General features: G+C 39.5%; 1 protein-coding gene across 1 annotated transcript in view; it reads left to right on the top strand.

Moving 5' to 3' along the window:
- RAD50 (RAD50 double strand break repair protein) overlaps positions 1 to 27,651 on the top strand; it is a 109,442-nt gene that overhangs the window by 823 nt on the left and 80,968 nt on the right. Inside the window, exon 2 of the mRNA XM_070793195.1 lies at positions 2,121 to 2,204. Within this exon, the coding sequence (XP_070649296.1) occupies positions 2,121 to 2,204 (84 nt within the window). The remainder of the gene's footprint in view (positions 1 to 2,120; positions 2,205 to 27,651) is intronic.

Here is a 27,651-nt window from a genome sequence, read left to right as displayed (position 1 = left end):
TCCCCGTTCGGGATTTTTTTGTTGTTGTTGTTATAAAATATAAATATAAATGTATGACTTTAAGAAAACCGACTATCCTGACTAAGCATAATGACTAGGTAAATAACAGTTTTAAAATGAAACATCCATTGGGGCTTGGTTAAATTGAGAAACCATTTTATTGTTGGGGTGCTCTTACCTAGTTCAAATAAAGGTTAGAGCACAGCATATATACTGTGACTTTTTAAAACCCTGGAAATACTTAGAAATTTGAGTTGAGCCCTGGAATGGTATGCAATTATGAAAGAAGTGTAGCCAAGCAGCTCTCTGGTCTGAAAGGGTAGTTTGAGAAAAGCAAGGTGGTATCATTGTAACAGGGAGAAGAGGAAGTGGAAAGCATAGAGAAAGACAAGGTTTGGTGTTAAATGCCAGACTCTTGTTTATTTGTTTATGTAGAAAGATTATTTACTGATGCTTTTTTATGTACCTAAGCACTATATTAAGTGGTACTGATGGAGAGGTTAGTATGTTTAGTGTTTATGAGCCCTAGCTGCTTGAATACAGAATTTTTTTTTTTTTTTTTTGCTTCTCCATTTATTGTGTGACTGGGCAAAAGTGACCTAAATGTTCTTTGCCTTAGTTTTCTCATTTATAAAATGGATGTTAAAAATAGTTTCTATGGCCTAGGGTTAATGTGAGAATTAAATGCTTAATGTATGTAAAAGTGGTTAGTACAGTACCCGTCACATAAGGTTAATACTAGCCACTTGTTTTGTTTCAACTTTAAAAAAAAATTCAGCTTTATTGGAGTATAATGGCATATACATTGTAGGCTATTTAAAGTATACATCATGGTGATTTGACAAACATGTGTTCCCCAAAAGGTTTCTCTTCTTCTAGTTAGTTAAAATATCTATCACCTTGAACCAGAAAGCTCAGCCTCTCTGTACAACATTGCCAAATTAAATCCCGGAGACAGTTTTGGGTGAAGTAGAAAAGGGTAGCTTTATTGCTTTGCCACGGAAAGGGGGACACAGCGGGCTCATGCCCTCCAAACCATGTGTCCCCAACTGGGGAATATAGTGACAAGTTTTCTAGTAACAGCATGATTAGCTCCTGGCCGTTCTTCTGATGGTGAGGGAAGTAGGAGTCAACATCATCAACCCTCAGGTGTAATTTACTCTGGGGTCTGCATGTCCTGGGCAGCATCCCACCTGGAGGGGTTTCGGTATTGCTGCTGCTGCTGCTTCTGCTAAGTCGCTTCAGTTGTGTCCGACTCTGTGCGACCCCATAGACGGTAGCCCACCAGGCTCCCCCATCCCTGGGATTCTCCAGGCAAGAACACTGGAGTGGGTTGCCATTTCTTTCTCCAATGCATGAAAGTGAGAAGTGAAAGTGAAGTCGCTCAGTCGTGTCCGACTCTTAGCGACCCCATGGACTGCAGCCCACCAGGCTCCTCCGTCCATGGGATTTTCCAGGCAAGAGTACTGGAGTGGGTTGCCAGGGCCTTCTCCGTCCGTATCTGCAGAGTAGCTCAAAGATATTGTGATAGTGTGTGTATCTGTTGGTAGGGAAACAGGACCTTACCCCAAGGCTGCTCTTGACTGTCTCTCTCTGGTCTCATCTCCTCCCTCCCCTAAATAACTTTATTGCATGAATCTGCCCTTTGGAACTCAGGGAAGGTCATGGAGGGTGAATGAAGGCTGCTTCCTATAATCAAAGAAATGGGGAACACAGAAAGTCCTTGTGCCCAGGAGCCCCACAGGGCCCTGCAGGGTATCAGCCTCACTTTTTATCCTTTTATGTGTGTGTGTGAGAATATTTAAGTTTCACTCTCAATAAATCTCATTTATACAATATAGTATAATCAGCTATGGTGAGCTGTTTAAGCCAATGTTATTAAAAACAGTTTAATAAGAAATAGAAAATTTTCCTCCCAAAATAATAATTATTTTTTATTTCAGTATGCCTGCTTAATTATATAGCTTTTCTATATTTATATGTCAGGTTTTATAATATCAAAATTTACCTAATCATGTATTTTATAGTCTTTTTTATAAACATTTATAATGAATTAACGTTTTATGGTTAAATTCTGCAGTTTTCTAATAAGTAAATAATATAATTTTCTATTTCTTTAGACCATCATTGAATGTCTAAAATATATTTGTACTGGAGATTTTCCTCCTGGAACCAAAGGAAATACATTTGTTCATGATCCCAAGGTAATGATGCCAGTGAAATTTTTTTTTCTTTTATTTTTTAATTTTATTGAAGTATAGTTGATTTGATTGTGTTAATATGTGTTAATTTCTGCATAGCAAAATGATTCAGTTATATACTTTTTCATATTCTTTTCCATCATGGTTTATTACAGGATATTGAATGTAGCTTCCTGTGCTATAGAGTTGGACCCTGTTGTGTATCCATGCTAAATATAATAGTTTGCATCTGCTGACTCCAAACTCCCAGTCCACCCCTCCTCCTCCCCTCGTCTCCTTGACAACCACAAGTCTGTTCTCTGTGAGTCTGTTTCTGTTTTGTATGTGCGTGCTCAGTTACGTCCAACTCTGCAACCCCATGGACTGCAGCTTACCAGGCTCCTCTGTCCATGGGATTTTCCAGGCAAAAATACTGGGGTGGGTTGCTATTTCCTACTCCAGAAACATTTTTTTAATAAAATTTTTATAATGATAAAAGTGATAGCTCATTGTAGAAAACTTGGCAGTGGAACAATATGAGATATGAAAGTCACTCATGTACAGTCAGTGAGTGATAGCCATTGTTGACATTTTCATGTGTTTCTTCTCCTTTACGTACTGTCTTAAGTAGCTGAAGTCATACTCTTAATTTTGTATTCTGAGCTTTTTTTCCATCTAACATTATCATCTAGTCCTGTGTTATTAAAAACTATATTAAATTCTTAGTCTGGGTGTTTGGTACATGGGTGCTTTTTATTTTATTAATTTACTTACTTTAATTGGAGGCTAATTGTTTTACAATATTGTAGTGGTTTTTGCCATACATTGACATGAGTCAGCCACGGCTGCACATGTGTTCCCCATCCAGAACCCCTCGCCCACCTCCCTCCCGATTCCATCCCCCAGAGTCATCCTAGTGAACCAGCCCTGAGCACCCCGTCTTATGCATTGAACCTGCACTGGCGATCTGCTTCACGTTTCAACACTACTCCCTCAAATCATCCCACCCTCGCCTTCTCCCTCAGAGTCCAAAAGATTGTTCTTCACATCTGTGTCTCTCATCTTGTGTCTCTCTTGCATATAGGGTCATCGTTACCATCTTTCTAAATTCCATATGTATGGGTTAGTATACTATATTGGTGTTTTTCTTTCTGACTTACTTCACTCTGTATAATAGGTTCCAGTTTCATCCACCTCATTAGAACTGATTCAAATGCATTCTTTTTAATGGCTGAGTAATACTCTATTGTATATATGTACATAGGTGCTTTTTAAATCTTTGTACTTCTTTGTCTGAAATATTTTCTACTTAAAACACCTAACCTTTTATGAACATTTTTAATGATTGCATCATTTTCTTATATTTAGCCTTGCTTTTAGTTTTTCATTAAAATGTACCATGATGAAAGTCTGTGTATGAATCTTTGAATTATGGTGTTTTAACTATTAGTGTGTGTTTAGGACATAGACTTTTCTATATACATTTTGGTTTATAGTTTTTCCTTTTTTTTATTGCAGTATAGTTGATTCACAATATTGCATTAGTTTCAGGTATACAGAAAAGTGATTCAGTGATATGCGTGTATTTTTTGATTATTTTCCATTATAGCTTGTTACAAGATATACAATATTGTTGCCTGTGTTAAATCACTCTTGCTTATCTTATATATATTACTATGTATCTACTAATCCCAAACTCCTGATTTATCTCTCTTCCCGAAGTAGGTTTTACTTTGGCGTATGTGTAGTGAGGTCCTGTGCCTCTCGTTACCCCTGCTTCCCAAGAGTTTGTTGTGTATTTCTTCCAGGCTTTTTTGTATGTTTATGGAAAAAAAACCTCTGTATACAAATACACTCACATAAATATTTTAGTACATTAATAGAATTTTATTTTGACTATTGTACAAATCAAGTATTTATTTTGTGATATTTTTGTTGCTGTTTTTTTAGTTGCTAAGTCATGTCCAACTCTTGTGGCCCCATGAACTGTAGCCCTCCAGGCTCCTCTGTCCATGGTATTTCCCAGAAGAATACTGGCGTGGGTTGCCTTCTCCCAGGGATCTTCCCAACCCAGGAAACAAACCAGTGTCTCCTGCGTTGGCAGATGGATTCTTTACCACTGCGCCACCTGCAGATACGTTAAGATATATATGCTTTTGTTTCATTATTTTTCGGAGAAGGCAATGGCACCCCACTCCAGTACTCTTGCCTGGAAAATGCAATGGACGGAGGAGCCTGATGGGCTGCAGTCCATGGGGTCGTGAAGAGTTGGACACGACTGGGCGACTTCACTTTCACTTTCATTATTTTTAATTACTTAATAGTATTCAATTGAGTTTATATTCTCTAGCTTATTTAACTGATGCACTGTTGATAGTCTTTTAAATTGTTTCCACTTTTATATGGCTAAAGATAACTGATTATGAAAGTGATCTCGGGCAATCTTGGCCTGCAGTGGCTTGAAGCAGGATTTTGGCTCCCTGGCCAGAGACTGAAGTCAGGCTGCAATAGAGCACCGAATCCTAGACTCTAGACCATCAGGGCCAGTGGTCACTGACAAGGCCCTGGCCCATTGTTTTGTAGAAATTAATTTCCACAGAGACAGAAAGTCATGAAACATGTGAAGTGTTTATTTGAAAGAAAAAGAATATGTATGAATAGACTCACATGAACAGCCTCAGAGAATCATGCCCTGGAGGTAGTTTGAATCACTTATATGGGACATTCCTTCCAGGTTTTCTCTGGCCAGTCATATTACTTTGCCTGGTTCTGAGCCTGTATTTGATTTAACTCAAGGTCCTCCCCTGTGTGAGCGCACATTTTTCAGCCAAAGTGGATTCTAGTGAAGAGGCCTATGGGCAGGTTGACATCATCTACCATGGGGTGGTTCCCCCATTTTTTTGGCCCCTTAGGAGCGTTTCTGTGCATGTGTTGTTGGGAATGTCTCCTTGACCTCAAGAATGAGAAATATGTGGTCTCTATCTGGGCAGGGCTCAGGTCCTCCTCACTTCTGCTGTTATTTTCGTCTTGGAGTATCTGTCCACAGGGGCAAACTCCAGCTGCTCAGCCCGGGGCACATCTATCTCCTGTCTCAAATCCCCCCTGAGAGATGTGAACCCCAAGAAATCTTTATTGGGAGGATAAAGGGTGAAGGTCTGTCTTTGGGGCTGGCATGGGGCTTGTAAGCCTACCTAGTTGGGGTCACAGAGCTCTCACCCTGTCTCAATAAAGGGCCCAGGATGACCTCTGTTGTTACACCAGCAGGATCTGTTCTGAGGAGTGGCTGGCATCTCCACATCGCCATTGTCTTGATATGAAACTACTGTAATCTGGAAGAGACAAACTTAACAAGTAGATTAAAAAGGCAGGGGCCAAAAATCAATAAATGAACTATTATAACCAGGGCCCAAGCAGGAGTAAGAACCAGGTTATATATGGTAGCAATTTTGATCCTGGTCCATATAGAGTCAGTACTGGGGTTACCCTGTCAGAAGGGATGGAGCCATTTGGCATGATCTTACATATTTTTGATGTCTGCTTCTGTTAGCCCAGTGTGATTTGATGTGGGTGTTATAGACTCGGTTGGATAACCTGACATTAATAGACAAAACAGATCTCATTTCTTCTCAGGAAAATAAGCCTAAACCCAGTTTGGACCTAGTGCTTTGGGGAGACTTGTAACCAGGTAGCCAGTTGTCTAGTTTAATCTAACTAGGTTTTAACCTTTGATGTGATATTAACACATAAATAATATAAGCTGTTGATCATCATACATGTCTTCTTTTTGTTATTTTGTAAAGCAATTTTAATATCTAAAAAATGTAATAGTTATAAGAGGAGACTTTTAAAAAGTAAGGTTGTAGTTGCCAGCTGTTAGCAGACACTGTTTTGAGAATGGCTGGTGGCATCTCAAGACTGATACCACTCAGAAAACTTAAGTTCTCAACAATATAAGGACTTGTCTGAAATCACACCCAGTACTAAGTGTCACTTAGTATTGCCTTGGATGTCAAAAGCGTAGTTACTCTATTTTGACTTTTAATTGTGGTTTTCTCCGTAATAGTCAAAGCACATGGTGCCATTAATGATGTTAGTACCTCTCTAGGTATGAGAAGATGCAAGAATTTGGGCTCATAAAATCTCCTGAAAATATCTATCTGAAGGCCTGTTTTGTCAGTTTTTCCCAGAGCACAGAGTGAGTGCCTCATTACTGATCTCCACCCTGAACCTCTTTTAGGGAGTGTTAAAGGTCAGCAGCTGCAGCGGCTCATGATTTAATCCTTGCCACCAACCTACAGCGGTAGGTGGCAAGTGCCAGTCTCCAGTTGTCAGGGCCCTTTTATGGTCATAAATTTTATGGTCATAAAAAGGGCCCTTTCATAACCATTTCATCCCATGGTGCTTGGAATGCTCATTCCTGGGTCTGGTGAAATTTTGTTGCTAGGCTGCTCAGTGAGCTATTATTGGACTAGGCCTTACTAACAGTAGCCATAAATTTCTATACCACCTGTATTAATTACTAGGTTCTTACGGTCTAGGAAAAAATTCCCTCTTGTAGCTTCTTCTCATAAGAGTACCACTGTTATAGTCATTGACCTCATATAGAACTATATATTTTTGTTGGAGACTCAGTCACACAATGGTAAATGCAAGAAATGACAATCTTATAAAACAGGCAATGTAAAAAAATAATATAGCTAACAGTATTATTAAGGTCATAAGTAAGAACTTAAGAATTTGTATTAGGTACAACCCAGTATATCCCAGATTGTCTGACTTTGTTTTGTGCCAGTCCTTATCTTTAAGGGAAATTATCCACAAGGCACTCAGCTTGGTTTCCTAGTGGTGGTGTTCAGTTGCTCAGTCGTGTCCGACTCTTTGCGACCTCATGAACTGCAGCATGCCAGGCTTCCCTGTCCTTCACCATCTCCCAGAGCTTGCTCAAACTCATGTCCATTGAGTCGGTGATGCCATCCAACCGTCTTATCCTCTGTCGTCCCCTTCTCCTGCCTTCAGTCTTTCCCAGCATCAGGGTCTTTTGCAGTGAGTCAGTTCTTCGCATCAGGTGGCCAAAGTATTGGAGCTTCAGCATCAGTCCTTCCAATGAATATTCAGGACTAATTTCCTTTAGGATTGACTGGTTTGATCTCCTTGCAGTCCAAGGGACTCTCAAGAGTCTTCTCTAACACCACAGTTCAGAAGCATCAGTTCAGCACTTAGCTTTCTTTATGGTCCAACTCTCACATCCATACATGACTACTGGAAAAACCATAACTTTGACTATACAGACCTTTGTTGGCAAAGTAATGTCTCTGCTTTTTAGTATGCTGAGTTTGTCATAGCTTTTCTTCCAAGGAGTAAGCATCTTTTAATTTCATGGCTGCAGTCACCATTTGCAGTGATTTTGGAGCCCAGGAAAATGAAGTCTGTCACTGTTTCCATTGTTTCCCCATCTGTTTGCCATGAAGTGATGGGGCCAGATGCCATGATCTTAGTTTTTTGAATGCTGAGTTTTAAACCAGCTTTTTCACTCTCCTCTTCCGCTTTCATCAAGAGGTTCTTTAGTTCCTCTTCGCTTTCTGCCATAATGGTAGTATCATCTGCATATCTGAGGTTATTGATATTTCTCCTGGCAATCTTGATTCCAGCTTGTGTTTCATCCAGGCCTGCATTTCACATGATATACTCTGCATATAAGTTAAATAAGCAGGGTGACAATATACAGCCTTGAACTACTCTTTTCCCAGTTTTGAACCAGTTCATTGTTCCATGTCTGGTTCTAACTGTTGTTTCTTGACCTGCATACAGGTCTCTCAGGAGAGGTGGTCTGGTATTCCCATTTCTTTAAGGAATTTTGCAGTTTGTTGTGATCCACACAAAGGCTTTAGTGTAGTCAGTGAAGCAGATGTTTTTCTGGAATTCTCTTGCTTTTTCTATGATCCAGCTGATTTGGCAATTTGTCTCTGGTTCTTCTGCATTTTCTAAATCCAGCTTGAACATCTGGAAGTTCTTGGTTCATATACTGTTGGAAGCCTATCTTGGAGAATCTTGAGCATTACTTTGCTAGCGTGTGAAATGAGTGCAGTTGTGCCGCGTGTTGAACATTCTTTGGCATTGCCCTTCTTTGGGATTGGAATGAAAACTGACCTTTTCCAGTCCTGTGGCCACTGCTGAGTTTTCCAAATTTGCTGGCATATTGAATGCAACACTTTAACAGCATCATCTTTTAGAATCTGAAGTAGCTCAGCTGGAGTTCCATCACCTCCACTAGCTTTGTTTGTAGTGATGCTTCCTACAGCCCACTTGACTTTGCACTCCAGGATGTCTGGCTCTAGGTGAATGAGCACACCATCGTGGTTATCCAGGTCATTTTCTGTATACTACTTTTGTGTACTCCTAGTGTTACTAATTATCCTTAGTATGATTTAATTGTTCCCAACAAAGGAATTAATTTTTCTTTAGAAATAGTAAATCATTTACTACATTTACTGAGCCTTTTCTACAATGACTATTTCACACCTTCTCTTAAACTTAAAATGTACTCTGTTCAATTGATGGATGATCTTGCCTTGTGTTTTCTTGAGAAAGTAGAAGGAATCAGATGGAAAGTCCTCATTTCCAATAATTAAATCTACCAAACTACCCTGCATATATATCTGTAGTGTTTTCACCTTTGTGATAGGGGTACATTGTTTATCATTTGTTTTAAGGTCAATTAAGTCCTCTTGGAACCTAGATCCAATATCAGTCACTTTTGTCAAGTCAGGCATTTTGCCTTTCAGCTGTCTTTGCTCCTGCATTCAGTTTCTCCCTCTTTAGGGTATCATTTACGTCAGCAGATAAACATGGTCAGGTTGCATCAGTTTACAAACAAACTCTCCCTTTACTCCAGTTCAGCCTCTGGCTACTACTCTTTGTTCTGTTTATACCAAAATTCTTAAGAGTTATGTGTACTCATTGTTTTCACTTTATTGCTTCCCCTTTTCTCCCCAGCCTACTCTGTTTAGATTTTCTTTTTTTCCCCCTCACTAAAACTGCTCTTGTAAGGTCACCAGTAATCTCCATATTGCCAGATAACTTAAAAAAAAAATATTTGTTTAGCTATGCCAAATCTTTGTGGTGGCACGTGGGGGTCTTTGATCTTGTGGCATGTGGGATCTTCTCTTTTTTCAGTTGTGACATGCAGAATCTTTGTCTTTGTATCTTGTGGCATGTGGGTTCTAGTTTCCTGGCCAGGGTCTCCTGTGTTGGGAGCACAGAGTCTTAGTCACTGGACCACCAGGAAAGTTTCAAAACGGTTATTTTCTAGTTCTCAATACTTTCTCTGCAGATTTGATGTATTAATAATTGGTTTTCCTCTTTTTTTTTTTAAAACATTGCTCTCTTGGCTTTCATGACACCATAATCTCATACCTCTTTTTTGATGGGCCATCCTTTAGTCTCCTTTAATGAGTCTACTTTTGCCTGACTCTTCTTGGATGATATTCATTCTCACAGCTTTAAGTATTGGTTATGTTGCAGGAAGAGGGACCTCTTTCAGGGCCCAAGAGTGGGCTCTTGTCTAACACTCAGAAACGAATTGTCTGAGGAGACATGTGCTGAAAAAGCAAGTAACTTCATTGGGAAGGGGTACTCGGGCAAAGAGCAGCAGAGTAAGGGAACTCAGGAGAACTGCTCTGTCGTGTGACTCGTGGTCTCAGGTTTTATGCTAATAGGGTTACTTTCCAGGTTATCTCTGGCCAATCATTCTGACTCAGGGTCCTTCCTGGTGCTGTTCTCATTGCTCGTCCAGGATAGATTCCAGTGAGAAGGATTCTGGGAGATTGGTAGGACACATGGATTAATGTCTCCTGTCTCCTTTTGATGTTTCGCAAATTCTTCCGGTTGGTGGTAGCTTGTTAGTTCCACATTCTTTACCAAGAACTCCTGTTGTAAGATAACCCATGCAGATGGTTACTATAGGGCCTGGCCTTGACAGGCAGTTTGGGTCAGTGGTTCCCTGTACAGTTACATGCTGATGAATTCCCAAATATTGTATTTAGTCCTAACTTCTTTCCTAAACTATAGACATATATGTCCAGCTGTTTAAGTATTTAATGGGGATCTCCAATATAACATACTGAAAATAGAACTCTTGGTTCCCTGTTCCCCCATTCCTCTCACATTCTCAAGCCTGTTACTACCTCAGCATCAGCACCCTGCAGTTTAATAAATGATGTCATCTGCACCTTTGCTCATGCAGAAACCTGTTTGTCATTCTTTTAGTGATTCCTTTATCTCATCTTGTTTCTAATTCATAAGCAGTTCTTATGTACTCTTCTACAGTATGTCCAGAATATGTCCCTTCATTTCATCCCTACTGTTTTCCTGGTCCAAGCCACCACCTTCTTCCCTTTGAACTATTCTGATAGTCTGTAAACTTGTTTTCCTGACTCATTCTTTTCTTTTTCTGGCTGTGTCATGTGGGATCTTGGTTCCCCAACCAGGGATTGAACCTGTTCCTCCTGCAGTGGACATGTGAAGTCTTAACCACTGGACCACCAGGGAAGTCCCTCCTGCTTCATTATTGAAATTCTTTTCTATAGAAAAGAAGAATCTCTTTTCTAATAGCAACAAATTATCTCTAAATATTTATTCATTCATTTAACAGGGAGTGGGTCTTTTGAAGTCTGAGGAAAGAACACTCCCGTCAGTGTTAATACTAACTGCAGAGTCCGTGAGGTAGGATCATATTTGGTGTGTTCAAGGAATCACAAGGGGAGGAGCAAAATAATCAGGGGAAGACTAGTAGAAAATTAAGTTAGAATAGTTGAAGGGTCTAGATCCTGTAGGATTTGGGGTTCTAATTTAAATAGGAATCCATTAGAAGATTTAAGCAGGAAAAGGGCATAGTTTGTATTTTAAAGTGATCAGTCTAGCTGTGAGAGGACTGTCTATAAACGGCAAGGGTAGAAGGGTGAAGACTGATGAAGGGCATTTTGTGGTAATCCAGGTGAGGAATATTGGTGGCTTAATTAAGTGGTAATGGTAGAAAATATGACAAATGCTTGGATTTGGGATGTTTTAAAGGTAGAACCAGCCGATTAGCTATTGATTTGGGTAGTGGTGTATGAGAAAAATAGAAGCATCAAACAGAACTTAAAGTTTTTTGACTTTAGCAAATAGATAAAATAGTAGTAATGAGGAAAACTCTGGAAAAGGACGTTTGAGGGCCTCTGGTTTAAATGTATAAATTGGAATGGGAATTCCCAGGCAGTCCAGGGTTAGGGCTTGGTGCTTTCATTGCCAGGGCCCACCACCCTGCTCCCCCCGCCCCGGGTTCAGTCCCTGGTCAGGGAATTAAGGTCCTGCAAACCGAGTGGTGCAGTTAAAAAAGAGGAAAAAAACAACCCACATGTAAATTGGGGTGTTTGTTATGTTTGTTAGATATTGAAAGGAGATGTCCGGTAGGTAAATAGAAGTATGTCTGAGGGGAGGTTTGAGTTAAAATTAGGAATCATTGATGCGTACACTTACATATGTATATAGGCTTCCCTGGTGGCTCAGAGGTTAAAGTGTCTGCCTCCAATGCAGGAGACCTGGGTTTGATCCCTGGGTCGGAAGACCCCCTGGAGGAGGAAATGGCAACATATGTATATAGTCAGTCTTAAAGCCTGATGGGATCTGCTAGGAAGTGAATATAGAGAAAACCCTAGCCTAAAGCATATTAGCATTTAGAAATAAGAAAGAGGAGGAGCCAGTGAAAGATGCTAAAAAAAAAAAACAACTAGTAAAGTAAGGAAAATAGAGAATGGTGTCTTAGAAGACAAAAGAATAGTGTCACAAGAAAGAGGAGTCATCAGCTGTGTCAGGTATGTGGATAGCTCAATCAAGAAGCAGATTTGATTATGTGAAGGTCATTGGTGATCTTGACAAAACCAATTTTAGTAATCTGAGAAAACAGGAGGTAAGGAAGTAAAACGGGTAGAATTGTTTTATGAGTTTTGCTATAAGTGGAAAGAGATGGGGCAATAACTGAAAAGGTTTGCAGGATCAAGAAGAGTTTTTTTTTGGCTTTTGTTCCTGTTTTTTCTACATATGTGTGTATTTTCTGGATGTTTCCATGTTGATTGATGCTCTAGTATCTCTGCCAGTCTCATCTATCACCCACCCCCTTTCCAATTGCTTTCATCTTTTTAGAGCTGTTTTTCTCAGGTATCTGCTTATGTCCTGTCTGTGGTTCTTCTGGCTATGGTGGTTTAGCTCTCTTCACTTATTACCCGCTTTTCGGCTGCTCTCATTTTCCAGTTCTGAGCTCCCACCCACACTTGTTCATCAACTCTTCTCTCCTGAGTCACTCACACCTCCTACTGTGGGTGGAGCCATTCCCCTCACCTGAATTGCCCACATCCCCTCGGTTTTCCCAATATGCTATGTTCTTCTCAACATTTCAGTTTCTCTCCCCCTCTTATATCTTCAGCTTCTCTTGTCTTTCTATTTCCCTGTTGTAATTTGACCCTGCACCTAATATTGTTTATCTTAAACAAATGCCTGGGTTCTTCTGGTTTTTCTCAGTAATTTTTCTTACCTGTGTTCAGTTGTTTCTATCTTTTAGGTACTTTGATTTCCATGTTGCTCTACTTGCCTAACTTCACACCTTTCTCCTCTACTTCTTTCAAACTTTCAGCTACGTAAGTACATCCATTCTTCTTCTGCCTAATTTGCATTTCTTCAGTTGACCTGGACCCTCAGAAGCTCATTTCTCTGTTGTCTGCATCTCATCAAGTTTGTTTTGCTTCTGGCTGATACTGTAAATTTTCTGGATGCTTGTTTCCTCAGCAGTTTCTTTATCCCATTTTGCGGTCATATATTGCGTTCCTAAAAGTGGGAGATACTAGAACATTTATAAATTGATAGGAATGACACTGGATAGAGGGGGGAATTGATCTAAGGGAGGGGACAATTATAGAGCAAAATCCTTGCATAGGCAAGAAAAGATAAGATCCATTGCTCAACTGAAGGAGTTAACGAGAGTACACAATGTTTATCCATTGTAAAAGGATGGCAGGCAGAGTACATATGGTAAATTTAGTAGTGAGAGAATGAACCAATTCTCTTTTGATTGTTTCTGTAGTCTCAGTGGAAAAAAGAAGTGAAATCATTAGCTGAGAGTGGGAGAAGGGGATGATTGAAGCTAGTAAAATTAAAAGGTAGTCTTTATTTCAGAGTAATTTGATTAGGGAAGTGTTAAAGCGTTACGTGACGGTGTCAAGGGGTCACTTGAGGTTTGTGGGTGAAAATTTATAGGGAGAGCAACCATTATGTTTGTGTGTTTTCAGTTTTCTTCAGCTGCTCAGTGGCAGACACTGAGTGAGTTGCAAAGTTGGATTTAATCAAGGTTGAGGGTTTGCCTGGTAAATAAAATGAAGGGAGTAAGAGGCAAGGAATTTACTATATTCTTTTTTTTTCCAACTATGTTCTCAATAGATTTACTTATTTGATCAATCCCCTTATATGTAATGAATCTCCTATTGGTGCACCAGAACTCAAACACTGCATACTGGACCAACTCTACCCACCATGTCCAAACCCTCTTCATCCTGCTTGGGCTGTAACTCCTCACGCTGGACCCTCATGTGGATGTTTTCCCATTCCGCCTGGGCTCTGACTTTCCATGCTAGGCTACCTCCCATTTTCCACCCATGAACACCTTGTTTACCTTTCTCAGCCACAAATACTCTTTACCTCGAGGCCTCTTGTAGGGTGGCTGTCTCTAATCTAGCATCTGAATTGTCCCCCCAGGCTCCCCCCTGCCCATGTGGATTCCCTCCTCAGTGTTGTCAGGCTCTGCATCCCCACAGTATGCCTTCCCCTAGAACAGACATCGTCCTTCTCCTGAGCTTGGTCATCCCTACTCACAGATGCCCTTTGAGCCTGCTTGAATTGACACCCTTGGACTTTGGAAACCCTGGGCCAAGCTGTCTGTCCATGTGTGTACCCTTGTCAGCCTACTCAAGCTCATTCAGCCTGCTCCGTGCTGAGCTACCATGTCCCCCCACCCCAGCTAGCATGCACGTGTACCTTCTTCTGCCCCATCTAATGGTTTTACAACTAGATTGTTTGGAAAGAAAAGGGCTTATTATATTTTTTTGTTTTGGATATAAATTCTTCTAAAGTGTAATATATGTTTCTCCGCCTTAATAAATTACTTAGTTTTACTGAGGAAGAGCCACCAGGGAAGCCCCTACTTTTTGAAGAGCATCAACAACAGCATTGTGCTTGAAATGCTACAAAATACGCCTTATTGACAGGTAGATGCCAGGAGAAAAAATATGTATTTGGCTAACCAGGCTATTTGTAACTAACCAGGCATATTGTAAACAATTTAACTCATTTTCTGGTACATAGATGTGAAAAATCCTTTAACTGCCATGGATTAAAATCTCAGTAGTTACTTTCCTTGGCTTCCCTCCTAACTCAGTCAAGAATCCGCCTGCAATGCAGGAGACCTAGGTTCGATCCCTGGGTCGGGAAGATCCCTGGTGAAGGAAATGGCAACCCACTCCCGTATTCTTGCATAGAGAATCCCAGGGATAAAGAAGCCTGGCAGGTTATGGTCCGTGGGGTTGCAGAGTCGGACACAAGTCAGCGACTAAAATAGCTACTTTCCTTGGGATAAAATGATAGGATCAAGTCCCTGGGCAAAGCTGAATATTAATCTTTTGCCACCTCCTCACTAAGATGTCTGTATCTAAATTTTCCTGGATTACTCTCAGCTCCTTATCTTGCCTCAGTCCAGTCTGTTTACCCTGAAGACAAAATGATTCTTCTAAAATGCATTATCTACTGCATGGTTTTCCTTTAAAAATCATAAAACTCTTTAATGATTTTCCATTGCTTTAAGTCCAAAACTCTTTTAACATGTTTCAGAAAGCTTTTAATTGGTGAAACTATCTTCTGTCTCTACTTTCCTTTTCCCTTCTTTCTGCAGAAAACTTTCTGAAATTACTTTAGCCATTCAGTGTCTCAGATCTTTTCATCTGCTTACTTCTGCTTATCTTTGTCAGGTTTCTATTTAAATATTCATTTCTTTTGGGAAACCTTCCCAGTACTCTCCTAGGTAAGTTAGATGCCTCTCCTCTGTGCTCCCAGAGCATCTTGTACTTCTCTTATGATGCTTAACATTCCTTTTTCTACCCTTTTGTTTAACCCCTCTGTCTTCCATGCACCAAAGGAAAAAGTGTCATTTTTGAACCAAGACAACACATGAAAGCTGCTGCTGCTGCTGCTAAGTCGCTTCAGTTGTGTCCGACTCTGTGCAACCACAAAGACAGCAGCCCACCAGGCTCCCCGTCCCTGGGAGTCTCCAGGGAAGAACACCGGAGTGGGTTGCCATTTCCTTCTCCAATGCATGAAAGCTAATGAATGCCTAATAAATATTTGTTAAACAATTGATGAATATGAAAGTTAAATTTATGCTAAAAAGTCATTGAAAGATCAACAAAAGTTACTTACGGTTTTTTTAAAAAGGCAAAACCCGGAGTTTGTGATTTTGGTTGCAACAGAATAATGAGTATCATACTTGTGCTCCCAAGATGAACAACTATAAAACTGGAAAAAATATTTGAATCAACTCTTTCAGGCATTGGACAATAGATGCTGGGTTGTGATATCTAAGAAAAGAAAAATATATGTGGTGACGACACATTTATTCTAGCTTTCTACCTAGGGACACTTTGCAAACTTCAGTGCATAGAATTAGAATCCAACAGAGAGCAGTAGTCACTCGGCAGATGAAACAAAGAAGTTTGGGTTTGCTGAGGTGGTTGTAAATTGTGAGGCAAGGTTCAGGGGTGGGATTGCTGTGTAGAGATGGGACCCCAGAAATCTTCATAAGGAACCCATGAGTCTTTTGCCAGATACTAAGCTGCATGTGCTTTAGAATGAGATTCAGTGAGGACTAGCAGAGAACAGCTACTGGGGTTGAGAAGTGGGATTGTAAACTGAATAGAGATTCTAGCTTTCCTTCCAAGGAGCAAGTATCTCAATTTTGTGGCTGCAGGCACCTTCCATAGTGATGTTGGAGCTCAAGAAAATAATAAAATCTGTCACTACTTGAAGTTTTCCCCGCTTCTGTTTGCCATGAAGTGATGGGACCAGAAGCCATGATCTTAGTTTTTTGGATGTTAAGTTTTAGGCCAGCTTTTTCACTCTCCTCTTTGACTTTCATCAAGAGGCTCTTTAGTTCTTCTTTGCTTTCTGCCATTAGAGTGTTATCCTGTGTGTATCTGAGATTATTGATATTTCTCCTGGCAATCTTGATTCCAGCTTGTAATTCATCCAGCCTGGCATTTTGCATGATGTGCTCTGCATATAAGTTAAATAAGCAGGGTGACAATACACAGCCTTGACAAAATGTTTTCCCAATTTTGAACCAGTCTGTTGTTCCATGTCTAGTTCTGACTGTTGCTTCCTGACCCACATAGGTTTCTAAGGAGGCAGGTAAGGTGGTCTGGTATTCCCATCTCTTTAAGGAATTTTCCACAGTTTGTTGTGATCCACACAAATACTTTAGCATAGTCAATGAAGCAGAAGTAAATGTTTTTCTGCATTCCCTTACAAAAAGACCCCAATAAAAAAAAAGGAATACCAGTAGGTTGTTTTTTTCCTAAAGTATAGTTGATTGACATTTTTGTGTTACTTTCAGGTGTACAATGTAGCGATTCAGTATTTTTGCAGATTATACTGCATTATTGGTTTTTACAAGAAAATGGGTATAATTCCTTGTGCATTCTTGTTGCTTACCTGTTTTGTATGTAGTATCTTGTATCTGTTAATCCTTTATCCAAATTTATTCCTTTCCCCTCCTCTTTGGTATCCACAAGTTTGTTTTCTATATATCTCTTTATGTTTTGCATATACATTCATTTGTATTATTTTTTAGAGGGAATAACTATTTTTAAATATAATAATACAGATAAATTAAACATAAAAGGATGGAAAATGTACTAAAATATGCCAGCTAATAAAGAGAAAACTGAATTGGCTATATTAACATCAGACAGTATACTTTAGAACTAGTAATGCTATTGGGGTAAGAAGTGATGTTTCATGATAGAAGAATCAGATCATCAAGAGGATGCAACAGCTCTAGATTTGATCATATTTGCTATCATTATTCTGAATTCTTTTTCAGGTAGTTTGCCTATTTCCTCTTCATTTATTTGGACTTCTGTGTTTCTAGTTTCTTCCTTCATTTGTGTAGTATTTCTCTGCCTTTTCATTATTATTATTATTTTTTAACTTATTGTGTTTGAGGTCTCCTTTTCCCAGGCTTCAAGGTTGAATTCTTTCTTTTGGTTTCTGCCTTCCTAAAGGTTGGACCAGTGGTTTGTGTAAGCTTCTTATGGAGTGAGATTTGTGCTGAGTTTTTGTTTGTTTGTTTGTTTTTCCTCTGATGGGCAAGGCTGAGTGAGGTGGTAATCCTGTCTGCTAATGATTGGATTTGTATTTTTGTTTTGTTTGCTGTTTAGATGAGGCATCCTGCACAGGGTGCTATTGGTGGTTGGATGATGCTGGGTCTTGTATTCTAGTGGTTTCCTTTATGTGAATTCTCACTATTTGGGCTTCCCTGTAGCTCAGATGGTCAGAGAAGGCAATGGCACCCCACTCCAGTACTCTTGCCTGGAAAATCCCATAGATGGAGGAGCCTGGTGGGCTGCAGTCCATGGGGTTGCAAAGAGTCAGACACGACTGAGCAGCTTCACTTTCACTTTTACTTTCATGCATTGGAGAAGGAAATGGCAACCCACTCCAGTGTTCTTGCCTGGAGAATCCCAGGGACGGGGGAGCCTGGTGGGCTGCCGTCTATGGGGTCGCACAGAGTCAGACACGACTGAAGTGACTTAGCATAGCTCAGATGGTAAAGGATCTGCCTGTAGTGCAGGAGACCCAGGTTTGATTCCTGGGCCAGGAAGATCCCCTGGAGAAGGGAATGGCAACCCACTCTAGTACTCTTGCCTGGAGAATCCCATGGACAAAGGAGCCTGGCAGGCTACAGTCCATGGGGTCACAAAGGGTTGGACAGGACTGAGTGACTAACACTAACACTACTAGGATTAGTTCTCTGGTAGTCTAGGGTCTTGGAGGCAGTGCTCCCACTCCAAAGGCTCAGAGCGTGATCTCTGCCAATGTACAGCAGCACCATCCTCACCCACAGCTCGTGCTCACAACATCCACTCCTGCTCCTGGTGAGTCTGCAGTGAGTCTACAGGGCTCGGCTAGGGCACACATTATTTTTAATCACTCTAAAACATTCACAAATATGCTGAACTGTAAAACAAGTGTAAATAAATTGCAAAGGATTAAAGTCATACAGAATATATTTTCTGACCATGCTAGAATTAGACTAGAAGTCAATAAGAAAAAATCTCCAGATACTTGAAAATTAGACAGTACATTTCTCAATAACCCATGGGTCAAAAAAGGAATCATGAAAGTAATTTGAAAAATACTTTAAATAAAATGAAAGCATACCATATAAATATTTGTGGACTGCAGGTAAGTAATGGTTAAAGATTTATAGGATAACATGTTTATATTAGAAAAGAAAAAATGCCTAGAATTAATGACTTGAGCTTTTATCTTAAGAAACTTGAAAGACAAGAGCTAATTAAACTCTAAGTAAAAGAGAGAAATTAAATAAAGATAAGAGCAAAAGAATACAGAGACAATAGAATCAGTGAAAGCAGAATGTGGTTCTTTTCTTTTTTTAATCAATAAAATGAATAAACCTCTAAGCAAAGTGATAAATAAGCCACAAATTACCAATATTAGGAATGAAAGAGACAACATCACTGTGAATCCTACAGACATTATATAGGTAATAAGGGAATATTGCTAGGAGGTTTATGCCAGTAAATTCAGCAACTTAGATGAAATGAACAAATTCTCTTAAGAACATAAACTACCAAAGTTTACTCAAAAAATATACCTACTGAAGAAACTGAAAATCCTTACACCAAGAGTTTCAGGTTCTGATAATTTTACTGGTGAATTGTAAAAAAACATTTTAGGAAGAAATAGTGTCAATTCCACACGAACTGTTTTCAGAAAAGAGGCAAAGGAAATATGTCCCAACTCATTTTATGAAGGTGATATTACTGTGTTACCAAAAACTAGACAAAGGCATTACAAGAAAACTACAGATGAGTAACTGTCACAAATGCAGAGATCCATAACAAAATATTAGCAAGTCAAATTCAGCATTGTATACATAAAGATCATACACTATGACAGAGGTCCAGAATTTAGTAGTAGGAGGAGAACATCCACAAAATCCTGATTGGGAGTCAGAGCCCAAGAGAAGAATGTGTTAGTCCATAGTGATATTTTAAAAATGAAAATCAAGGTGGCATTTGCAGGGGGGGTGGGTGCGGGGCAGGGTGTGAAGGATAAATCCCTTCCTTATAGTAGAATCTTAATAAATACAGGAGGAATAATGGAATTAGAAAACTATTCTTTGATAGCTATCACAGTAATAATTCATACAAGAAACATTAATAGAGGTGCTAAAACTGATGAAGGAAAAGCTTGATGAGATATGAGACATTTACACAGTTTCAATGTATCTGTTTCCCAAATATTGACAGCAAAGCAAAAAATAATATGATGGAGAAGCCTGGCAGATACCACCTTTACCAGGAGATAGAAGGTTACATTCTCAGTAATGATACAAATTGAAATAGTGCCCATCTGATAAGATGCAATGTAAAGAATATATCATCACTTCTGTGATACTGCTGTAGAAAAGTGAAGTTGCTCAGTCGTGTCCAACTCTTTGTGACCCCAAGGATAGTAGCCCGCCAGGCTCCTCAGTCCATGGAATTTTCCAGGCAAGAGTACTGGAGTGGGTTGCCATTTCCTTCTTCAGGGGAACCCAGGTCTCCCACATTGTGGGCAGATGCTTTACCATCTGAGCCACCAGGGAAGCCCAGTATTGCTGTAAAGAGGCATAATCTGATTCTAGTCCTGAAGACATATTAGAAAAATATAAATTTGGGGACACATTCTATAAAATAATGTTCTGTAATTTTTAAAATTATCAGTCATGAAAGTCAGGGAAAATCTGAGGAACTGTTCCAGATTGAAAGAAACATGACAACAATGTGTAATTCTGAATAATGCATAGTATAATGTGTAATTCTGAACTGGATCCTGTTATTGTAAAGGACATATTGGGACAGTTGGCAAAATTGAATGGGAACTGAGGACCATATGGTAGTAATATATCATTCTCAATTTCCTGATTTTTACAGTAAAAAATGCCCTTGTTTCGTAGAAAATACTGGTGTTTGGATGTCAGATCAGCAATTCATTCTCAGGTGGTTTGAGTGGAAAAGTCATGATGTATATTGTATTTCCATTTTTCTCTAAGCTTGTGATTGTTTTTTAAAATATTAAAAACAAACACTTGGTTCTTAAAAAGATAAAATTCATTTATTTTAAAAATAATGTCAGTAGATAATATAGTTCTGGTAAATTGAACTGTACTTTTCCTCATGCATGTATTTTTTTAATTCACTTAAAATTTATTTAAATTTATGTATGTGGTTCCACTGGGTCTTAGTTGTGGCATGTGGGATTTTTTGTTGTTGTTGTTGCAACACTCATATTCTTATTGTGGCGTGTGATCTAGTTCCCTGACCAGGGATCAAACCTGAGCTCTCCACATTGGGAGTACAGAGTTTTAGCCAGTGGACCACTAGAGAAGTCCCTTAATTTACTTTTAAAAAATTTTAATTTCATATTGAGGTATAGTCGATTTCCAATGTTGTGTTAGTTTCAGGTGTACAGCAAAATCATTCTCTTATACAATACATACGCCTTTTTTTTCCCCCAGATTCTTTTTCCTCCACATTCTTTTTTCCCCCAGATTATTTTCCCTGATTATTCCTAATCAATATTACAGAATGTTGACTAGAGGCTCTTATGATACTACAGCAGGTCCTTGCTGATTGTGTATTTCGTATATGTGTGTGTGTTAGTTGTTCAGTCGTGTCCAACTCTTTGCAACCCCACGAACTGTAGCCTGCCAGGCTTCTCTGTCCATGGAATTCTCCAGGCAAGAATACTGGAGTGCATTGCCATTCCCTTCTCCAGGGATCCCGACCCAGAGATCAAACCCTGGTCTCCTGCATTGCAGGCAGATTCTTTACCATTTGACCTACAGGCAAGTCCTGTATTTTATATATAGTGAGAGTGATAATGAAGTCGCTCAGTCATGTCCGACTCTTTGCAACCCCACGGACAGTAGCCAACCAAGGTCCTCCGTCCATGGGATTGTCCAGGCAGGAATACTGGAGTGGGTTGCCATTTCCTTCTCCAGGGGATCTTCCCGTCCCAGGGATTGAACCCTGGTCTCCTGCATTGTAGGCAGAGGCTTTACCATCTGAGCCACCAGGGAAGGCCTAATTTTATATATAGTAGTATGTTAATCTCAACCTCATAATTATCCTCCACCCCTAGCCTTTCCCTGTTGGTAACTATAAGTTTGTTTTCGAAGTCTGTGAATCTTTCTGTTTTATAAATAAGATTTTTTTAGATTTCATGTATAAGTGATATCATATTCCTCTTTGTCTCAGTATGATAATCTCTGGGTCCATCCATGTTGCTCCAAATGGCATTATTTCATTCTTTTTTTTTTTTTTTTAATGGCTGATGAATACTCCATTGTATATATTACCACATCTTCCTTATTAGTTCTTCTGTTGATGGACATTTAGGTTGCTTCCATGTCATGGCTATTATAAATAGTGCTACAGTGAACATTGGGGTGTATGTATCCTTTTGAATCATGGTTTTCTCTGGGTATATGTCCAGGAATATATAATATGGTAGTTCTATTTTTAGTTTTTTAAGGAACTTCAGTACTGTTCTCCATAGTGGCTGTACTAATTTAAATTCCCACCAACAGTGTAGGAGTTTTCCCTTTCCTCTTCACCTTCTCCAGCATTTATTGGTTGTAGACTTTTTGATGATGTCCATTCTGACCAGTGTGAGGTGATACATCCTTGTAGTTTTGATTTGCATTCTCTAATAATTAGCAATGTTGAGCATCTTTCATGGGCCTGTTGGCCATCTGTATGTCTTTTTTGGAGAAATGTCTGTTTAGGTCTTCTGCCCATTTTTTGATGGGGTTGTTTTTTCTGTTGTTGAGTTGTATGAGTTGTTTGTATATTTTGGAAATTAGCCCTTGATCACATTGTTTGCAGATATTTTCTCCCATTCTATAGGTTGTCTTTTCATTTTGTTTATGGTTTCTTTTGCTATGCAAAAGCTTGTAAGTTTGACTAGGTCCCATTTGTTTATTTTTGCTTTTATTTCTATTGCCTGGGGAAACTGACCTAAGAAAACATTGGTATGATTTATGTCAGAGAATGTTTCTGCTAATGTTCTCTTCTAGAAGTCTTATGGTGTCATGTTTTATACTTAAGTCTTTAAGCCATTTTGAGTTTATTTTTGTGTATAGTGAGAATGTGTGTTCTAAGTTCATTGCTTTACATGTGGCTCTCCAATTTTGCCCACACCACTTGCTGAAGAGATAGTCTTTTTCTTGTTGTAAATTCTTGTCTTGTCAATTAATTGACCATAGTTGTGTGGATTTTTCTGTGCTGTCTTATTCCATTCCATTGATCCATGTCTGGTTTTGTGCCAATACCACACTGTTTTGATTATTGTAGTTTTGTTAGTGTTGTCTGATATCTAGGAGGGTTATGCTTCCTGGTTTGTTCTTCAGGATTGCTTTGGTGATACTAGTCTTTAATGGTTCCATATGAATTTTAGAATAACTTACTCTAGTTCTATGAAAAATGTCATGGGTAATTTGATAGGGATTGCCTTAAATCTGTAGATTGCTTTGGGTAGTATGAACACTTTAATAATAATAGTTCTTCCAAGCCAAGAGCTTGGGATAGCTTTCCATTTCTCTGCATCATCTTAAGTTTTCTTTTTTTTTTCTTAATATATATATTTTATTGAAGTATAGTTGACTTAATGTTTCAGATGCACAGTAAGGTGATTCAGTTATACATATACACAAATACTAGTTTTGAAATTATTTTCCATTATAGGTTATTAAAAGATCTTGACTATAGTTCCCTGTGCTATCTAGTAAACCTTTGTTGCTTGTTGCATATCTGTTTTTTTAAATTGGAAATCTAGCATTCTATTTGTAAGTTAAACAAGTGGAATAAAAATATCGTAAAAGTTTTAGGTAGAGAAACATTCATAAGTTTTCTAAAATATATCTAATATATATTATTTATACATATATATACAAAAGCTTTTCTACTATGCTTGATAAAGTTTTCAGAAAGAACATCCAAAAAAAAAAAAGATGGAGAAATTGGAAAACATAAACTAAATGAGATAGGAGCACTGACTATGTAATAGAAAAAGTGAAACTAGATAAAAGTAAAAGATCATCGTATAGTCCAGTTGTGTTTAAATATGGTTGCATGTTAGAAATATATCTGGAGCTCTGGCCAAAAAACCGCCAATATCTGGGCATTTGTATTTTTCAAAAAATTCGAAGATAATTCTGATATGCATCTGGATTTTAAAAAGTGATTACAGATTTTTCTGTTAAATGGTAGTTTTGGTGATACTGAATTCTATTATTTTCCTGTTGACCAATCATGATGCAGTGGTATTAAGGGAGTAATAGTTACATGATCACAATAGTAAAAGATATTTATCAGTTTTCACAGTCAATACCCAGACCAAAAAAAAAGATAATTACAGTGGTAAGCCATAATGGAAACATGATTAACCTAGCAATATAAACTAGTCACGTACAATTTGAGGGCTCACGCAGAGTGGTGTGGTAAGTGGAAGTGCACACATGCACGTGTTTCCACCTGCCCAGCCAGTCTGTGTCTTTTGGTTGGTGCATTTAATCCATTTACATTTAAGGTAATTATCAATATTATGATCCTTTTACCGTGTTCTTGGGCTTTTGTGGTGGCTCAGAGATTAAAGTGTCTGCCTGCAATGCGGAAGACCCAGGTTTGATCCCTGGGTCGGAAAGATCCCCTGGAGAAGGAAATGGCAGCCCACTCCAATACTCTTGCCTGGAGAATCCCATGGAGGGAGGAGCCTGGTGGGCTGCAGTCCATGGGGTCGCAAAGAGTCGGACACGACTGCGTGACTTCACTTCACCATGTTCTTAATTGTTTTAGGTTTATTTTCTGTAGGTCTTTTCCTGCTCTTGTTTTCCTGCCTAGAGAAGCTCCTTTTAACTTTTGCTTGTCTGGAAAGATTCTGATTTCTCCATCAAATCTGAATGAGAATCTTGCTGGGTGGAGTTTTCTTGGTTGTAGGTTCTTTTCTTTCATGCCATTCCCTTCTAGCTTGTAGAGTTTCAATTGAGAGTTCCCTGATAGGAGTTCCCTTGTATGTTTTTTGCAGTTTTTTCCTTGTTGCTTTTAATATTTTATTTTTGTCTTTAATTTTTGTCAGTTTGATTACTATGTGCCTTGGTGTGTTCCTCCTTGGGTCTATCCTGCCTGAGGCTTTGCTTCTGGGACTTCGATGACTATTTCCTTGAAGTTTTCAGCTGTTATCTCTTCAAATATTTTCTCAGGTCCTTTCTGTCTCTCTTCTTCTGGAACCTCTATAATGCAAATGTTGAGGCACTTAATGTTGTCCCATAGGTCTCTTAGGCTGACTTCATTTCTTTTCATTCTTTTTTCTATATTCTTTTCTGTGGCAGTGATTTCCACCATTCTGTCCTGTAGGTCATTTATCTGTTCTTCTGCCTCAGTTATTCTGCTATTGATTCCTTCTAGTATATTATTCATCTGTGTTTGTTCTTTAGTTCTTGTAAGTCATTGGTAAACATTTCTTGCATCTTCTCCATTGTTTTCCCAAGATCCTAGGTCATCTTTACTATCATTCTGAATTCTTTTTCTGGAGGGTTGCCTGTCTCCACTTCATTCAGTTGTTTATCTGGGATTTTATCTTGTCCCTTCATCTGGGACATAACTTTCTGCTTTTTCATCCTGATATAACTTTCTCTAATGTGGTTTTTGCTTTAGCTGCTGTGGGGTCTGCGCTTTTTCCTGCTTCTTCTGTCAGTTTTCCGATGGAGGAGGCTGAGAGGCTTGTTTAAGCTTGCTATGGGAGGGACTGGTGGTAGAAAAAACTGGGTCTTGCCCTGGTGGGCAGGGCCTTGCTCAGTAAAGCTTTAATCCAGTTATCTGCTGATTGGTGGGGTTGCAGTCAGACCTCCCTCATAGTTGTTTGGCCTGAGGCTACCCAGCCCTGGGGTCTGTGGGCTCTATGGTAGGGTTAATGGTGGCCTCTAAGAGGGCTTACGCCCAAGGGGTACCTTCTCGGACTGCTGCTGCCAGTGCCCCCTTCCCTGTGTGAGCCCTTGCCGACCCATGCCTCCACAGGAGACCCTCCAACACTAGTAGGTAGTTTCGGTTCAGTCTCTTGTGGGGAGACTGTGCTCCTTTCCTCTGGGTCTTGGTGGGCACAAGAGTTCGTGCTCTCTAAGACTGGAGTCTCTGTTTACCCTAGTCCTGTTGGAGTCTAGTAATCAAATCCCACTGGCTTTCAAAGTTAGATTCTCAGGGGATTCCCAGTCCCTTTGTCAGATCCCCAGGCTGTGAAGCCTGATGTGGAGTTCAGAACCTTCACAACAGTGGGAGAGCTTTGGTATTATTGTTCTTCAGTTTGTGGGTCACCCGCCCAGTAGGTATAGAATTTGATTTTATTGCGATTGCGGCCCTCCTGCCGTCTTACTGCAGCATCTTTGTCTTTGGCCGTGGGGTATCTTCTTTTGGTGGGCTCCGGGGACCTCCTGTCAGCAGTCATTCAGCAGATAGTTACAGTTTTGCTTTCTCTCGCAGGAGATGAGCACGCGTCCTTCTATTCCACCATCTTGACCGGAACCTCAGTTTTCTTTACTAATGTTTTATAGTCTTCAGTGTAGAAGTTTTTCACTTCTTTGCTGAAGCTTATATCTAAGTATTTTATTTTTGAGATTGCAGTTTTAAAAAGTATTTTCTTTTCCAGTTTTCTTTCTGAGATTTCATTGTTGGTGTAAAGAAATGCAGCTGATTTCTGTCTGTTAATCTTGTATCTTGCTACCTTGCTGGATTCTTTTTTTAGTTCTAGAAGCTTTTGTGTGAGTCTTTAGGGTTTTCTATGTTACTGTTATTGTTCAGTCATGTCCAACTCTTTGCAGCCTCATGGAGTGCAGCATGCCAGGCTCCCCTGTCCATCACTCTCTCTTGGAGTTTGTTCAGATTCATGGTCATTGAGTTGGTGATGCTATCTAACCATCTCATCCTCTGCCACCCCCTTCTCCTTTGGTTGTCAATCTCTCCCAGCATCAGGGTCTTTTCCAATGAGTCAGCTCTTTGCATCAGGGGACCAAAATATCGGAACCTCAAGCATCGGTCCTTCCAGTGACTATTCAGGGTTGATTTCCTTCAGGATTTGATCTCCTTGCATTCCAAGAGAGTCTCAAGAGTCTTCTCCAGCCCCACAATTTGAAAGCATTCATTCTTAAGCACTTAGCCTTCTTTATGGTCCAACTCTCACATCCATACATGATTACTGGAAAAACCATAGCTTTGACTATATGGATCTTTGTCAGCAAAGTTATGTCTCTGCTTTTAATACACTGTTTAGGTTTGTCATAGCTTTCCTTCCAAGGATCCAGCATCTTTTAATTTCATGGGTGCAGTCAACATCCACAGTAATTTTGGAGCCTAGGAATAATAAAATCTGTCATTACTTCTGCTTTTTCCCCTTCTGTTTGTCATGAAGTGATGGAACCAGATGCCATGATCTTAGTTTTTTGGATGTTGAGTTTTAAGTCAGCTTTTTCACTCTCCTGTTTTACCCTTATCAAGAGGCTTTTTAGTTCTTCTTCACTTTCTGCCCTTAGAGTGGTATCATGTGTGTATCTGAGATTGTTGATATATCTCCTGGCAGTCTTGATTCCAGCTTGTGATTCATCCAGCCCTGTATTTGCCATGATGTACTACTCTGCATATAAGTTAAATAAGCAAGGTGACAATATACAGCCTTGTACTCCTTTCCCAATTTTGAACCAGTTCATTGTTCCATGTCTAGTTCTAACTGTTGCTTCTTGACCTGTGTACAGGTTTCTCAGACAGGTAAGGTGGTCTGGTATTCCTATCTCTTTAGGAATTTTCCATAGTTTGTTGTGATCCACACAGTCAAAAGCTTTAGTGTAGTCAATGAAGTAGCTGTTTTTCTGGAATTCCCTTGCTTTCTCTGTGACCCAGTATGACCCATGTTGGTGATCTGATCTCTGTGAGAGAGTCACTTCCTAGGCAGGTTGATAAGGAGTCTAGGGGTCCCCAAGGAGAGAGGGGTCTGGAATTCTCAAGGAGGAAGAAAGGACAAACTTTTTTTCTTTCTCCACATTCCTTAGGATTATATAACAATA

The sequence above is a fragment of the Bos indicus genome, chromosome 7 (assembly GCF_029378745.1).
Source record: "Bos indicus isolate NIAB-ARS_2022 breed Sahiwal x Tharparkar chromosome 7, NIAB-ARS_B.indTharparkar_mat_pri_1.0, whole genome shotgun sequence".
In the NCBI taxonomy this organism is placed as follows: Eukaryota; Metazoa; Chordata; class Mammalia; order Artiodactyla; family Bovidae; genus Bos; species Bos indicus.
The sequence above is the reverse complement of the archived record's forward strand: the minus strand, read 5'-3'. Positions and strand labels throughout refer to the sequence as shown.